Genomic DNA, 15,591 nt, shown 5'->3' with positions numbered 1-15,591 from the left:
GTTTCGTTGCACCCAGATGACGTACACGAGGAAGCTCCGCGAAAGTCACCCGGACCCACTGTTTTCTTTAATAAAAATAAGGTATTTTACCGGGTAGGGAAGAATGTGTCTGAATTAGATGACTTCATTCATGTCATAAACCCCCAGAAATCGCCAGCAAATGAAACCCCCCGACTCGACCCAAGCCAGGCGATGGAGTCCCTCGCCCTGTCACGCCCACCGCCGCCTCGGCTGCCGGCGATGGCGAGGCTTGCCCCACCCGCCGCCTCCTTTCGCCTCCACCACCATTCTCCGGGGTCCCACGCTGGTGTCAGAAGAGGGCCACTCGTCGCTGCTAATGCCCTGCCTTCGTCTTCGTCGTCGGCTCACACGTTTCAGCCGGAGGCGATCTCTCTCGCCCCACCCCTCAAGAGTGTCTCGGTGGACTCTTTGCAGTACGAAAGCGGCTCCCTTGGTGCCATCTCCGAGAAGACCAAGCTGTCGCTGCCGCCACCGGGTGATGTAGGTCAAAACGGGGCGTTGAATCCGATGGAGTACCTGACGAGTATACTGACGTCGAGGGTTTATGATGTGGCGATCGAGTCGCCGCTGCAACTGGCGCCGAAGCTATCGGCGAGGCTTGAGGTCGATCTTTGGCTCAAGAGAGAGGACTTGCAGCCGGTAACTGTTGCGGAATCCTTTTTTTATTTGATTGAAAGCCTAAAAAGGTGCCTTTTTCCTTTTTTGTGTTTTGCTTATAGACCTTATTGTGGTTATTTGATCGATGTTTCCTACTTTCATTTTTGGACGCGATGTGGCAGATGCTTCGGCTTATGTCTCATCTCAAGCCACCAAGTGCCTTTTGCATCTATTTTGCCCTTAATGTAGGCATGATTATGGAAAAGATAGGGTTTTAGAGATTCTTTTCTTTTGTTGGTTGATTGAATCAGTATTATTCCTTTAGTTTCATAGAATCTAACCGAATTGCCTTTTTATTCCTTTTCCCAATTAGCTTTCTGTTCTTGACGACTGACATATGGTAATGACTCATCTTTCTTCAGTTATCTGGCTGTAGTAAATCAGCCACGGGAGGTTATGAACTTACTTTGCAATATGTTTTGTGGTTAGTTCAATATAGATGCGATGATATGTTCTTCAATCAATATTTTAATTGATTGTTAGTGACATACATATTAAATATGCAGGTATTCTCCTTCAAGTTGCGAGGAGCCTACAATATGATGGCTAAACTTCCAAGGGAGCAATTGGATAAGGGTGTTATCTGCTCATCGGCTGGAAACCATGCCCAAGGAGTTGCTTTAGCTGCTCAGAGACTAGGTTGTGATGCAGTGATTGTAATGCCAGTGACAACGCCAGAAATCAAGGTTTCTACATGCCTGAATGTTAATCGCTTCTTTCTACAATGGCCACTTGGAAAAAAGTGTCATACTTCATATGCTTGTTTCTTGGTTTTTGTATAATTGGATGTACATTATTTTTACCTTTCAGTGGCAATCCGTTGAGAGATTAGGTGCAACAGTTGTCCTTAAGGGGGACTCTTATGATGAAGCACAGTCACATGCAAAGCAACGTGGAGACCAGGAGGGTCGGACATTCATACCTCCATTTGATCATCATGATGTTATTGCAGGCCAGGGAACAATCGGAATGGAAATAATTCGCCAAATGAGTAGTCCACTACATGCAATATTTGTACCAGTTGGAGGTGGTGGATTGATAGCAGGAATTGCTGCTTATGTAAAACGGGTTCGCCCAGAGGTTTGTGCATGGTGGTAAATCTCTATGTTACTTAAACTGCATTTATCCTCCATTTCAGATTGCTACAAAATTTTGAAAAACTTATTGGTGAAGAAGCATTCAAGATGGGTATTGATCTTTTTAGCAAAATATATGGATTTTTGTTTTATTGTGTTTTAGTAATGGAGTAATGAAAATATATTGATGGAACTGGCATACATCCATAAGCAGTCCATCTCCAAATTGGATCAGTGAACCGGCTGAAGTAGATCAATGAAAACTAAAGATTTTGCATGGTCATATCTTTCATGTTATATTTTACATTCATTTTTGTGAAAAGGGTGAATTATTATTTTTGGCATAGTCCATAATTTTGTTGCACTCATTGAGCAAGAGATTTGTAATAATTTATGTTTCGTCTGTTTAGCAACATGAAGCATGGTTCTGTATATGTTATCCATAATTATTTTGTACAAAGTGAATGAGAATATGTAAATGTAACTAATGAATAATGATAAATGATAATCTTGTATGTGTTTTGCATGATAAATTATTTTTGGTTTTATTAGCAACCATCAGGCATGGTTCTATATTTGTAATCCTCAATTATTTCATAGAAAATGTTGTAGAAAATGTGTTTGTAACTGATGACAAGTGATAGTGACTGGATATATTTTGTGTATTTCTGTTTTTGTTGAACTTATTTTAAATTAAGTACTTGGTGATTATCAAAAGAAAACCACTCATTAAAACTTGAACATTTGGTAACTAAATGACATGGTATAAAAAAAATTTTATTTGTTTTCTTTCTACTTTCCAGTAAACTCTTCCAAGACAAACAACTCGTTTTCTTTTTCTGAAAATTACTTTTATAGAAGTGTAAAATGTCTCTGTATATGTCCATAGAACTTGTTCTTGAGTCATGACCATCAATCTCAGTTTGACTGTGATCCACAAGATGCATTCTCATGAGTTATTAAGTCATGGTCAGGTCTTTAAATTTCTTACCTTGTAATATAGTTATTTTATTATATAAGTTAGCAGCTTTAGAATGTGTTTGCTCGAACTACCTTTGTAGTGAATTTTTCCTCTAGTAAGCCTTAGTGCCATGGTAAGGTCACTCATTTTGTGAACTGGGTGACTGGATTTTAGTTAAGAAATATTCTGTCTGCTTGCAGGAGAATGTCGTATATATTGACCCTCAGATCTCATATTGGTAGAAGTATGAGTCTCATGCACTTAGTTTTCCTTATTAATCTCATATTAAGTTTTAAACATGAAATGCATGATTAGAAGGGATGAAACAACTGCTATATCATTAAATTAAATTAGAATAAAGCGAGTAATCCTCCTTGAGAGATGTTCATTTAATTGAGCTTTCTCAACAGGTAAAGATCATTGGAGTAGAGCCTTCTGACGCAAATGCAATGGCATTGTCTCTATATCATGGGGAGAGGATCATGCTAGAGCAAGTGGGAGGATTTGCAGATGGTGTGGCTGTGAAAGTGGTTGGAGAAGAAACTTTTCGCCTGTGCAGGGAACTTGTTGATGGAGTGGTTCTTGTTAGTCGTGATGCTATTTGTGCATCTATAAAGGTGAAGTTCTATTCCATTTCTCTTGTTCATTGATTTAATAGGTCAGTCCCATAACATTTAGGATTTTGTGCCACTGATCCTTGAGTCCTAGCCCATAGAAGGGACAATAAGTTCTGCACTAAAGAACATGTTCCTAGTATATTTTATTTGGTTGTAATTTTGATTGCTACTAATAATTCTTCTCTTGTATCTCTATGTGATTGTGTGTTTTAATTACCATCATTATAATATGGTAATTTGCATGCCTCCAAAAAGACCACTAAATAGATCATTAAGGAGAAATAAGTCAATTCAAATTAAAAGCTCCATGCTATGCATAGGGAGATTAATATAAAATGTGTCAGAAACAACATAAGAAGATATGAATGGCAAAGGATGATTGGTGGACCTAAAACAACCCAAATAGTGAGGATTCAATGCCATGACAAGTTGATGTAAATGTTTCATTCATTTTGCAGAAAATATCTATTTTCTATTATTTCTTTATTAATCTTATTCAGAGTTCATATTCATTTCTTAGGGACCATTAATGTGAAAGCAAAATTGTTGGAAAATTAGAAACTTGCATATTTATTTTTCTATTAAGAGAGAAGATAAACTGTACAACAATCCATGAATTTTAAGTTTAAATGGTCATGCCTTTTTTGGTTTAAACCTCTTATGTTGATATGAAAGTGAAACTGTCACTATATCAGTAGAAGCTCAATGGTTGTTATGCAATACGAATGACTAGTTAATACATTGTCATATCAATTTGAACCTTCCGTTGGATAAGCAAGATAGTATGTGCAATCTTGTATTACAAGAGGCTGCAAAATTTTATTGGCTTCTTGGTGGGTAGAAGGTTATGATTTCTCGGTCAGCAAAATAGAATTTTGTATCCAGAAGCTTAATGGCATAAGATAATTTAGAATGATCATTTTGGTTAACCATACTTCTGAAAAGGGACTATGTTGCTGAGGCTTTTATTAGTTTTTTATGAGAAGTTCTTTGTAGTTAAATACATAATTCTCTATGCATAACATTCTGCAATAGTTATGCTATGTCAGTCGTGGTATTTGATTAACAAAAAAGGAAGGGACTCTAATAAGGTTGTTAGTGAGTTTGTTCCTCAATATCCATGGCTGATCAATGATTCTTCTTGGTGATACATAACACAGTTTCACAATGCTTTCCAACAGTGATAATATTTCAAGATAATGTTTTGAGTGAACATTTTAAGAAACTGTTGTCTTAAGGCTTTGGGCTTTCTTAATTTTTGAATTGTTAGATTCTTGTAGATATTGAATTTTGCACCCTCCTGCAATTTTGTAAAGTGGTAGAAATTAACAGAGATTAATTTGGATTTTGAGAAGTCTTTGTTGCAATACAGGATATGTTTGAGGAGAAAAGGAGCATACTAGAGCCAGCTGGTGCTCTCGCTCTAGCTGGTGCAGAAGCCTACTGCAGATACTATGGTTTGAAAGATGAGAATATTGTTGCAATAACTAGTGGGGCAAACATGAATTTTGATAGGCTAAGGCTGGTAACTGAACTAGCTGATGTTGGTAGGAAACGCGAGGCTGTTCTGGCAACTCATCTACCAGAGGAGCAAGGGAGTTTTAAAAAATTCTGTAAACTGGTATGTTTGATAGATTCACTTCATGAATATTTTCTTTTCAGGGATGAAATTTGGATTTTGATCGTATGAACTTTTGTAGGTTGGCCCTATGAATATTACAGAGTTCAAGTACAGATATGATTCACGTAAAGAACATGCTCTTGTTCTTTATAGGCAAGTTTTGCATTGATGCTTGTATGAACAAACCTCTAAAATGATTGGAACTATTTTTCTTTTCACTTTTTGCTGTTTTGACCTTTCTGAAGTTTTCTTTATCATGTTAGACTTCCTTTTATATCTTATCATAATAATTTTATTATCAAAGCTTTTTAAATACATTATTGCAGTGTTGGTGTTCATACTGACTCGGAACTTGCAGCAATGATACATCGAATGGAACATGCACAACTTAAAACTTTTAACCTCACCAATGATGACTTAGCAAAAGATCATCTGCGATACTTTGTATGTCTCTTGCCTTATGGAATATTTTGACATCTACCATCGTATTAGAATTTACAAATACATGTTTTTATTGTTCATAATGGTTGTTGTCAGATTGTGCTAGCTCGCCTCTCTTGATGCCTGTCTGCATCCAGATTTTTAGTTTATTGTTTTTTTGTGTGATTTTGGCTTAGATGGGTATTGGATACTAGGATTGGGCTTGCAACTGACAGACTTATCTGACACTAATTTTGACACGACACTTTATCATGTAAATTAACAAGTTTCTATATGATATTTACTTTAGAAATGAAGATACTGATAATGCACAAAATGTTTGCTATGTACAGAAGTGTGTTTACTCTGTGCATATACAACTATTCGAATATCCAACATCAAAGTGATTATGTCTTCATCCTTTCACATCGCTAAAGAAATAGCTTCATTTTGAGAGAATTGTGGACCAACTCCATCTGTACATGCAGTAGCTAGCAAGTATGGCCTTGCCAAAAGCATAGTTCATATGATTGTGCAAGTTTGATTTATCATGTTAGTGATCAACAGTGACTCTTCCTCTTATCACCCTCTCTAGTAGTCTCTTTCTCATTCTCAATGTTCTTCATTTTCTCGTTGTTCTTCTCCCTTCTTCTCTAATTTAAAATGCTCCTACTTCCAATGCCTCGGTCCTCATCTAGGAAAATCTAGACTCTTGCCTCTCAATTTTCTATTTTTTGAAAAAGCAGTTAGTTTCGTCTACCATATTCATGTAGGGCAGCTGAGAACTGATATGAGCTTCTACAAGTTCCATGAACAGAAAAGGAACCGACCTGATAATTAGATTTCAGTAGATTTATTGTCCCCCAATTTATCCAACATTTGGCATCAACGCACTGAGCCAAAACATGACTACATGCATCACAAACATTGAAAGAGCACCAATCTAATTGCTTGTCTGTCCATCTCTATCAAATTATTACAGTAAAAGATTCTGTGTATGCCGGTGTCTTTGTGGTAATCAACATGAACACTGTTTTTACTGACTTCATTTCAGATGGGAGGGCGATCAAATGTTCAAGATGAACTACTTTGCCGATTTATCTTCCCTGAGAGGCCAGGAGCTCTAATGAAATTCTTGGACTCCTTTAGCCCACGTTGGAATATCAGCTTGTTCCATTATCGAGCACAGGTATGTTATTTTGCATCATCTGGTTCTTTTTTAATTTATTCATCTTGTAGAGTTGCCATATCAGTGACATCACACTGGGATATGCATACCAAGAGAGATTTAACATGGGTTTAAGTTTGTATATAAAGAACAGAGCATATATTTTATTTTCTCCTTCGATTATTTCCTTTTTTCAAATTAAGAACAAAGGAGTACTATATTTATTTCCTCTGTCTTATGATTTCTGTGCTTCATAGGGTGAGACTGGTGCAAATGTGTTGGTCGGCATCCAAGTTCCTAAGCCCGATATGAAAGAGTTCAAGATTGGAGCTCAGAATCTTGGATATGAGTTTACATATGAGATGAACAACGAGGCGTATCGGCTGTTGATGCAGTGATAATTAATAAATTAGACACCTGCGCCATTTCTACACCATGAATCATGAATAGCCGCTTCTATTAGAAGTTTCCTTGTGAAAAAACTTATCAAATGCTAGGGGGGGGCCTTTGGCTTGTTGAAATTGTTCTATATATGCTTTACTGTTGCTGTTATCTTTAGTTCTTGATTTGGGTCATGTAGTTTCAAATCTACTGGTCTCAAAATTGTTCCTTATATGGTGTGCTGTTGCAGTTATCTTTAGTTCTTGATTTGGATCTTGTAGTTTCATATCTTCTGGTATTTCTAAATCTACAGGAAGGCTGGCTTCTTTTGTATCTTTAGTACACTTAATGTTGACATTGTCACCTAAATCTTTCCATTCAAACCTTGAATATACTTTGTTTGATCAATTTCTCAGTAGCTTTATATTATTGGCCTAAGTAGTTTTGTTTACATGTGAGAAGCTTATTAGGAAACAGAAACAGGTGCTTATTGTTTATGTCTTGTCTATTTGGTCCAAGCTAGAAATGAGTACTCTATCAACTTACTAATGTAAACATTCTTCCTGTCTATAGAAATGCCATTCAGCTGGTTAGCCATCAACCCACAAACTTCTGCTAGATGGTAAGATGAATGCACTAGAGATTGCACATAACTGAATTGAAGTTTTATCTATTGTTTTGGTGTCAAAAAGTTACATTTTTTATAGAGTGAAGAATTCACTACTTTTTTTTCTCCGAAGAATTCACTACATTATCTCAGTTTAGTTTACTGGAAAGAAAGGATACAAATTTAATGATGATTTCTGCCACAAAGCAAAAATTAATGATGATTTCTTTGTCATCGACGGACGAGTCTGATAGCCTAGCCTTCATGCGTAGTTCCTTCCACTGTTGTGGATCCTAGCTTCCTTCGTGACCAATGAACACTTCTAAAACTTTCTCTGCTCATGACATCGTCATCTGCAGCTTTCTCCACCATCGTTGCTATCATCCAAAGCTTCCTCTATTGTTATTGTTATCATCTACATCTTCCTTCACCACCATCGTCGTCTTTCTTTCTCCACTATCGTTGCTATCATCCGAAGCTTCCTCTATTGTTATTGTTATCATCTACATCTTCCTTCACCACCATCGTCGTCGTCCGAAAGTTCTTTCGTTACTGTTACCCTCTCCTTTCCTCACTTTTCATTATCGACGACTTTTTTCTCTCCCTCTAATTATTGTACAAAGCAATATCTATTTAGATTGATAATATACTGTTTAGATTTTAATATTATTAATTTCTATTTATTTAAAACTATTATTAGGGAGTCAAGATTAATGATAAATGTACAAAGTAATTTAAAAGATTCTTCGAAAAATTCAAGGATACAATTATCTAAATGATCTTAAAGATCCTAATATAATTACTTATTATCTTTTGTGATAAGATTACTAGATGTGATATTTTTCATGTAAAGTGGCATCAACCACTTGATGTAAACGAAGAGCAACTAGCTTATATGATTGAAAAAAATTATAAAGGAATGAATCTTATAGGATTTTACGCAAAGATAATTTTGAACAAGAAGAAGATTATTATGAAAATATTAATCCAAGTAGGAAAAGAGTATATTATAGAAAACAAAAAGAAGTTATGGTTATTAAAAAGGGTAAAAAGGGACCGATAAACTTATATATATATCAAGGATCACAAAAACAATAAGAGCAAGTAAGAGTAAAATTAAGATAAATAAATATAAATGCTGTTTGTGATAAGGAAATAAGAGGAAGAATAATTCATCATATTACTCATTTCTTCTATTAGATTGACATTTCCCTTAGTACTTATTATTAGATAGTTCTAAGGAGATTATTAAAGCAATTGAAAGATATGGTTAGAGATTAGAACCTCCAAGTTATTGAGTTATGAGTTTCATTATTGAAAAAAGAGTTGAACTATATAAATAAATTATTAAAGGGTTACAAAAAATTATAAGGCATAGTTGTTCTATTATGCTAGTTGCTTGGATAACAAGACATATAAAAATATAATTAATTTTATGATCAATTGTTCTTTAGGAATCATATATGTGAAATGAATAGATGCATCATTTTTTATAAAATATAGAGAAAAAATATATGAGTTGCTTGGTAAATTTATGGAATAAATTAGTGAATAAAATATCATCAAATTATAATTGACAATGGAAAAAACTATATGTTAGTTGATAAGATTTATTTTTTAAAATTTTTAATCTTTTAATTACTTTATATCTCCAATTTGAATGGAAGAACTACATAACTTTTAAGTCTTATCAATTTTATTATCTTTTATTTTAGGTAAATTACTTGAAGTAAAAAAAATTAACTTATATTAGACTTCATATGCCACACATTTTGATTTAATGTCAGAGGATATTGAAAAAAAATTTAAAATTAATAAGACTTTAGAAAGTACAATCTTTATCATTGAATTTCTTTATAATTATATAAGAGCTTTGAATATAATGAGAGAATTCATAAACAACAAAAAATTGGTGAGACATAATTTTACCTAATTTGCTACTTCTTGACATTATATTGTAAAAACATAACCTGAAAAATATATTTACCTTAGAAAAATGGGTGACAAGCAAATGATAAAAGGAAAGAGATTGATGATATCATCTTATTGTCATCCTTTTGAAATTTTATGATTTATATATTAATAGTAATATGCTCTCTTATTTGAGTCATTCGGTTGGTAGATGATAAAAAGAAATTTGTAATGTGATATATTTATGAGGCTATAGATAAAGCAAATGAGATAATTCAAAAGTTCTTTTAATGAAAATAAAAAAATATATAAGAAAATATTTACGATCATTTGATGAAAAATGAAATTGTTAATTTCATCGCCCATTAAGTATCCAAAATTCATTTATAAGAACACATATATTGAATTTGATACAAAAGTTATAAATGGGTCATATATATATATTGTAAGATTAGTTCCATACCTTGAAGTGATACAAAAGTTATAACTGGGTCATATCAATGTATTGCAAGATTAGTTTCCTTGAGATGCAAGATACATTATAATATTAGTTCTAAGTCTTGAGGTACAAGATAAAATCATACGCATTATCCTTATATAAGAATGTTGATAGTCTCTTTGAAATTCTAATGGTCGTTCAGACAACTACATCCCTAGATATTAATAAATTTATATAATTAATTTCATATATAGTATATTATTATTAATAATAAAATAAATTTTACAACTCTATGATGAAGTCTATTTAGAAATTTTATAGCAATTGACTATCAAGATTTTAATTTGACATATAGTGCTATGAGTTATGAGCGAAATTGAAGTATTTTTGAGCGTATAAGGATCATATAATATTTTTATTTTAATTAATCTTTTTTTAGATAAATATATTAATATATTTTCAAATTATATGATAGGATATATTCATACAAAAAGAAAAAAATTGATTAGAGCATTAATAATTATATGATTTTATTTATATAAAGTATAATCAAGCATTGCCCGTTACGATATTTACGATATTTATATAAAGTATAATCTAGTATCGAAGAATTACAAATATTTACAAAACAAATGATGAAAGAAAAAAAATAAGTACAAAAGCCTCAAAATCATCTCTTGGTATAGTGGAAGAGGAGGAAACATATTTTCATAAAGATATACGTGAAGATGAGAAGAATAATAATATATTTAAGAATAACAATATTGATTGTGATGATGATTGAATTTGACATAAATTTTATTGTTTTGAATCTTTTAATATTTTTATTATTAAAAAATAGATAATATTATTTGATATTTCAAATGTTCTTAATTTAATGTTATATTTTTATTTATATAATCATATTTATTAATTATATTTTATATCTCATTTCGCTCTGATGAACACACAAGAGCATTTTATGATCTTGTTGTCTTTTGATACCTAATGTTTTTCAAATCATTGTTTGAGAAAATGTCCATTGTCACTTTCAAATGACAATCTGGCCCTATACTGAAACTAATTTAAATCTATGTTCCTAAGATCTTATATAATTTTATGCTGTAACATAACGTAATCTTTTATTTTTTTCATCCGACATTGACACTCGGATGATGAAAATCTTTGTAAACCTTTTACACGGATGATTGACAGTTTATTCCTGATATATTATATTTTTCAATTTGACATCTTACATTGGCAAAGACGATGAAAAAAGAGCACAAAATGTCAGAAACATTGACTTCAATTGGATATATGGCAGAGAAAGTCAATGGGAAAGATAAGATACATATGACAAGGAGGGTTGTGGGCTGAACACGAGAGTTGTGAAAGCATACTCCCTCTTGTCAAAATTTGCAGTTCCTTTTCAGAAAAGTCACCATCTCTTGCTGCAACAGAGGTAACAGAACATGTTAAATGAATCACTTATGGCTGGAGAAGGTTGTTTGTGAACATACAATACTTGGGGGGGGAAACATACTCACAATTAAACATAGAAAAACACAGCCCACAGCACCAGGGAACAAGGCATACCAAAAGTTCAAATGATGGAACTTGGCACCATCAATGAACAAGATAGGCAAGCTGGCAGCTGCATTTCCAAGCAGATGTAGAAAAAGAAAAGATCAGTTACCAAGATATAATAAATGACAAATCATAGATAAGTAAGCAAATTTCACAAACAGGGAGGATCCTTAGCTTTCCAGTGCAGTAGCAGGTAAAGATACAGCATACTTCAAATGAAGCGAACTTCATATCATGACAAGATATATAACACTAACATAATTAAATGCAGTAAGTTATTCTGGATAAATGTATTACCATGAGTAATTCGTTACAAATCTGAGTTAAAATTAGCATGAAAACTACGACAATGAAATGGAAAGCATTCTACCCCAGGCCTTCATTCTTGAACTTTATGAAGACTTTTGAGTTACCACAGGCATTCTTTTTTCTTTTTCTTTCCTAAAGGACAAACTTTTGTACCATGATAAAGTTGCTCCTTTGTAATTTGAATGACCAATGTTTGAGCCATAGAAACCATATCAGTAACTACTGTTTCGAAACCTGATCATTCCTATCGATCAGTAAGGAGACATTTTATATCTAGTTTTATAAAAAGGGTGCTGGAAATAGTTTGAAATAGGTTGACAACTTGACCTAATTTGTTCATAGCCGAATTAAGCATCAAGATTACCAGGCTTAAGTCTAGTTTGTAAAAGCTGACACAGTACAATCTTACTTCTGTAACGACAGAAATGGAATATGGAACACATGGTCACTATAAAGTTTTACCTGGAGGATGGGTAGTTCCAGTCGCAATCATGAATGCCATAGATGCAGCAAGAGCAGCTCCTCTTGCCAACCATCCTGGCCCAAATATTGCTAGAGCTAGTACCCCAAATGCTGCACAACCAATCTGAGCAACGAACACATTGTACTTCTGTACCAGAATTCATGTTAGAGTTAATCATCATATAGTGATTAAAGAACAAATAGAATATCTACTTCCTGTGAAATTTACAGGTATTTCTCACATGATACTTGATAAGTAGAATAATCATGTTAAAGCTAGACAATTTAAAGGAAAAAAGTTATCGACTTACTATTCTAATAAAGGAGGAATTCAGAAACAAAGATGACCATTTTAGTGTCTTGGATCTTCTATTCATTTTAGCTTCAATTAATTCTACCATACATACAATGTGCAACAAATAGGCAAATCAAATTTAATGAAGCAAATGTTAACCTCGTTACGCCAAGAGGAACAGCTGATGGTACAGAATTGTCTTTTATGGGACCTGGAATATTTTTTTTGTTCCTTTGAGAATATGAAACCTTGAACTTTGATATTTGAATTTGAATAGTTCAACCCAACTTTTACGTCCTATTATCCTTCTCATCCTCCTGCCCTCTTCTCGGTGTTGACTGGTATTGCTGATAAAAAATGTGTCTGATTTAAAACCTTGGTTTCATACCTGATTCATACCAGTTGATACTGATCCAGCTAGGGATCGGCACAAGTCCATTATCAAGATTTAAAACCATGGTTTCAGATATGTTTTTACTCAACCCATTGAACAATAACAAGTTAAACTTTATTTTGCTGGAATGTATAATTTTACTTCTAAATTTAACTGATGTTGCTAAACTAAAATCTAGAAATTATGTTATTCACTATCGACAACAACGAGAGTAATTAATTCTACATCGACGAGAATTACTCAGCCTATAAGCTAGTATTTTAATCTTTCAAGTTAAGGTGACACCTTAAGATTATTCACAAAAGCTTAAATCCCTCCATCAGGATTTCTATTAATTTCTTTTACACTTTTTTTTACATCTAATGCAATAATTGACTACATATTTATGGCTTTTGTGATAGACCTCATTGCAATCTAAAATTTTAGCAAAATTCAGTGATCGTCCAAGGACTAAATTTGCCCCGCATCACTTTTAGGTACTAAATCTATCAAAGTTGTTGTTTCTGAAAGACAAATAGGGAAGTCAAAATCCCAGAAATTTATAGCCAAGAGCTGGAGCTACAAATTCTACATAACCTCATCTCACATGCAAATTACTGCAGTTGATAATAACTCCTATATATATCTCCTAAAAAGCCCATAAAACATTTGACTTTCGTCTGAAATGCAATCTGCCAGTAATCATGTTTTAATCTTTAACAAAATATGTAAAATGAAGCTCCTTCCTATGTTTCTACAAGTCCTCTTGATTATTTTTGGGTGGAAATCACTCCATTCAAGCCAGTGGTTTACATCCTATTTTAGAAATCTTCTCTGTTGGCCAAATGTTTTCATGAGATTTAGCACATTCTCAATAAGCTAATACACTAGTGGATATCTTACATTAAAATAGGTTAGGAAATTTGCACAGTTTCTGTTAACAACAAGAAGAAAAACTAGAAATCCCTCTTTCAAATACTGTTCAATCCTTATCTACAAAACACCAGATTATCAAGTTCTCTATTAGTTTCAGAATGTGCTTCTGTTTATTTACTCTACATTTTGTAGACAACACAAACATCCATTGTCAATTCTTTGCTGATTCCCTATCCAAGCATCTTGCTACTTGGGCTTCCAATTATTCATTTGTGATCCAGTTCATGGTGTTCCTCCATAGGACATATTGGAAATTGAGAAGCAAATTTCACTCGTGATCATGAGAACCAAAGGAATTAGTTTTAAGTCAAGTAGGTTCCACCTCCTCCAACAGCACAGAACTCTGTTGTATGCCAATAATCTGCAACATAAGTGACTGAGCAAGAGCAAGAGGTGTTCGAACCTGGGCAGCAGGAGCATTAGGGTTAGTGAACAGCACGGCACACACAGCCCCCAGAGGAGCAATGGTGAAGGACAGGCCCCGGGAAGCCACCATCTGATCCAACCTCCCCAGCAACGCCATCGCTGCGAACGCACCTGCGGCATCCAATTCGTTCACCACCACGCGCCATTCCCAACATCACAAGATCACACGAGGAGGAGCAGCACCTGCCGAGGGCCAGAGGACATCGCTGAGGCTGACGTCGGACGTCCCCAATCCCTTCTCCGGGGGCCGCCACCAGCGCTGCCATCCGCTCTCCAGACTCCCGCTGCCGGCTCCGCTGCTCGACCGGACGACGAAGCGGCGGCCGCGATAGCTGAGCCCGCTTCTTCCTTTTGCCATGTGCAGGAGGAGCGGCATGGAAGCTGGTGAAGATGGAAACGACGAAGAGGGTGTCAGTAATGGAGCACGTGGGCTCCTCAAAGAACAACTCGGCTTCCATTGGACTGCCATCTCTCTCTCTCTCCTTCCTTCTCCTTGCGCAGTCGTCGGAGAGGGAGGAGGAGGAGGGAGATGAAGGCAGGGAGTATATAGGAGGGGACTTGGAATGTGAAGGGCTCTTGAGATGGCAGAGAGGGCAGCAGCGTGATGAGAGGAGAAGAGCAGAGAAGAGAGCCGTTCGGTGGCTCCAAAAGCCACTCAAATAAATGAATGGCAGTAGTGATCTCTCGGTCTTCTTGTTTTTTTTTGGTTGACATTTAATTAAAACATATATATATATATATATCCTTTTGATATTATTGGTTGACATTTTACTGCTACATTATTTATAAGAAATATATTTATGAAAGTATATATTTTCCATAGTGATTTTGTATTCATCCTTTTAATCTTAAGTTTACAAGTCTCTCTGTCCTTTTTCTTTTCTTTATAATTTTATAAATAAAATTTATATTTTTTATTTTTTTATATATTAATATCCCTTTTAAAAATATCTTTTAAATATGGTGTTCTTAAAATTATTGTGGGGTTGGTGACAGGGTGTGTCACATTCCACAGTTCAAGACAGCAAGTCCTCCAATCATATTGCGTCGGTATCAGATCGACAAGAATGCGCCACCGAATGGAATATGATGGATTCTTCTTGCATCGATTGAATTGAATCCTGAAAGAGATCCAATTAGACGTGTGGCTCGATCAAACGAACCCTATGTTGGGGGATTGGATCAAGATCGGATAGGATTGGGTCGACCGTGATCGAATCGATCGTGTCCGGTTCGTTTCGAACTCGAACCGGCACATTTAGTGGTACTTGGCCCACAATGTCTTTAGTGGACCACATGATGACAGCTTAAGGCCCAAGAAATCTATAGAAGTGGCAATAAATGA

The 15,591-nt window shown here is 34.7% G+C and overlaps 2 protein-coding genes across 4 annotated transcripts; one reads left to right on the top strand and one right to left on the bottom strand.

Annotated features, from left to right (window-relative positions):
• Positions 1-155: 155 nt before the first annotated feature.
• On the top strand, positions 156-7,181 carry LOC103998932 (threonine dehydratase 1 biosynthetic, chloroplastic). Of its 3 annotated transcripts, XM_009420560.3 has the most exons (9): positions 156-660; positions 1,185-1,364; positions 1,489-1,758; positions 3,126-3,332; positions 4,705-4,953; positions 5,033-5,106; positions 5,280-5,397; positions 6,428-6,562; positions 6,799-7,181. In XM_009420560.3, exons 1-9 carry the CDS (start codon positions 193-195, stop codon positions 6,937-6,939), a joined length of 1,842 nt encoding a protein of 613 aa, XP_009418835.2. In that variant the 5' UTR covers positions 156-192; the 3' UTR covers positions 6,940-7,181. The 3 variants fall into 3 exon arrangements, 2 of the variants coding, with proteins under 2 accessions (XP_009418835.2, XP_018674165.2); XR_010491451.1 differs by lacking the exon at positions 5,280-5,397 and having other exon boundaries at positions 6,799-6,938; XM_018818620.2 differs by lacking the exons at positions 5,033-5,106; positions 5,280-5,397.
• Positions 7,182-11,146: 3,965 nt separating this feature from the next.
• LOC135623632 (uncharacterized) lies at positions 11,147-14,884 on the bottom strand. Its single transcript, XM_065126816.1, has 5 exons — positions 14,430-14,884; positions 14,224-14,357; positions 12,217-12,364; positions 11,406-11,512; positions 11,147-11,309 (listed from the first exon to the last, which is right to left on the bottom strand). The coding sequence occupies exons 1-5, from the start codon at positions 14,713-14,715 to the stop codon at positions 11,268-11,270; spliced, it is 717 nt and encodes a 238-aa protein (XP_064982888.1). The 5' UTR covers positions 14,716-14,884; the 3' UTR covers positions 11,147-11,267.
• Between the last annotated feature and the right edge of the window lie 707 nt (positions 14,885-15,591).

This window comes from Musa acuminata, chromosome BXJ2-9, assembly GCF_036884655.1.
Source record: "Musa acuminata AAA Group cultivar baxijiao chromosome BXJ2-9, Cavendish_Baxijiao_AAA, whole genome shotgun sequence".
In the NCBI taxonomy this organism is placed as follows: domain Eukaryota; kingdom Viridiplantae; phylum Streptophyta; class Magnoliopsida; order Zingiberales; family Musaceae; genus Musa; species Musa acuminata.
Note: the sequence above shows the minus strand (reverse complement) of the source record. Positions and strands in the feature narration are given on the sequence as shown.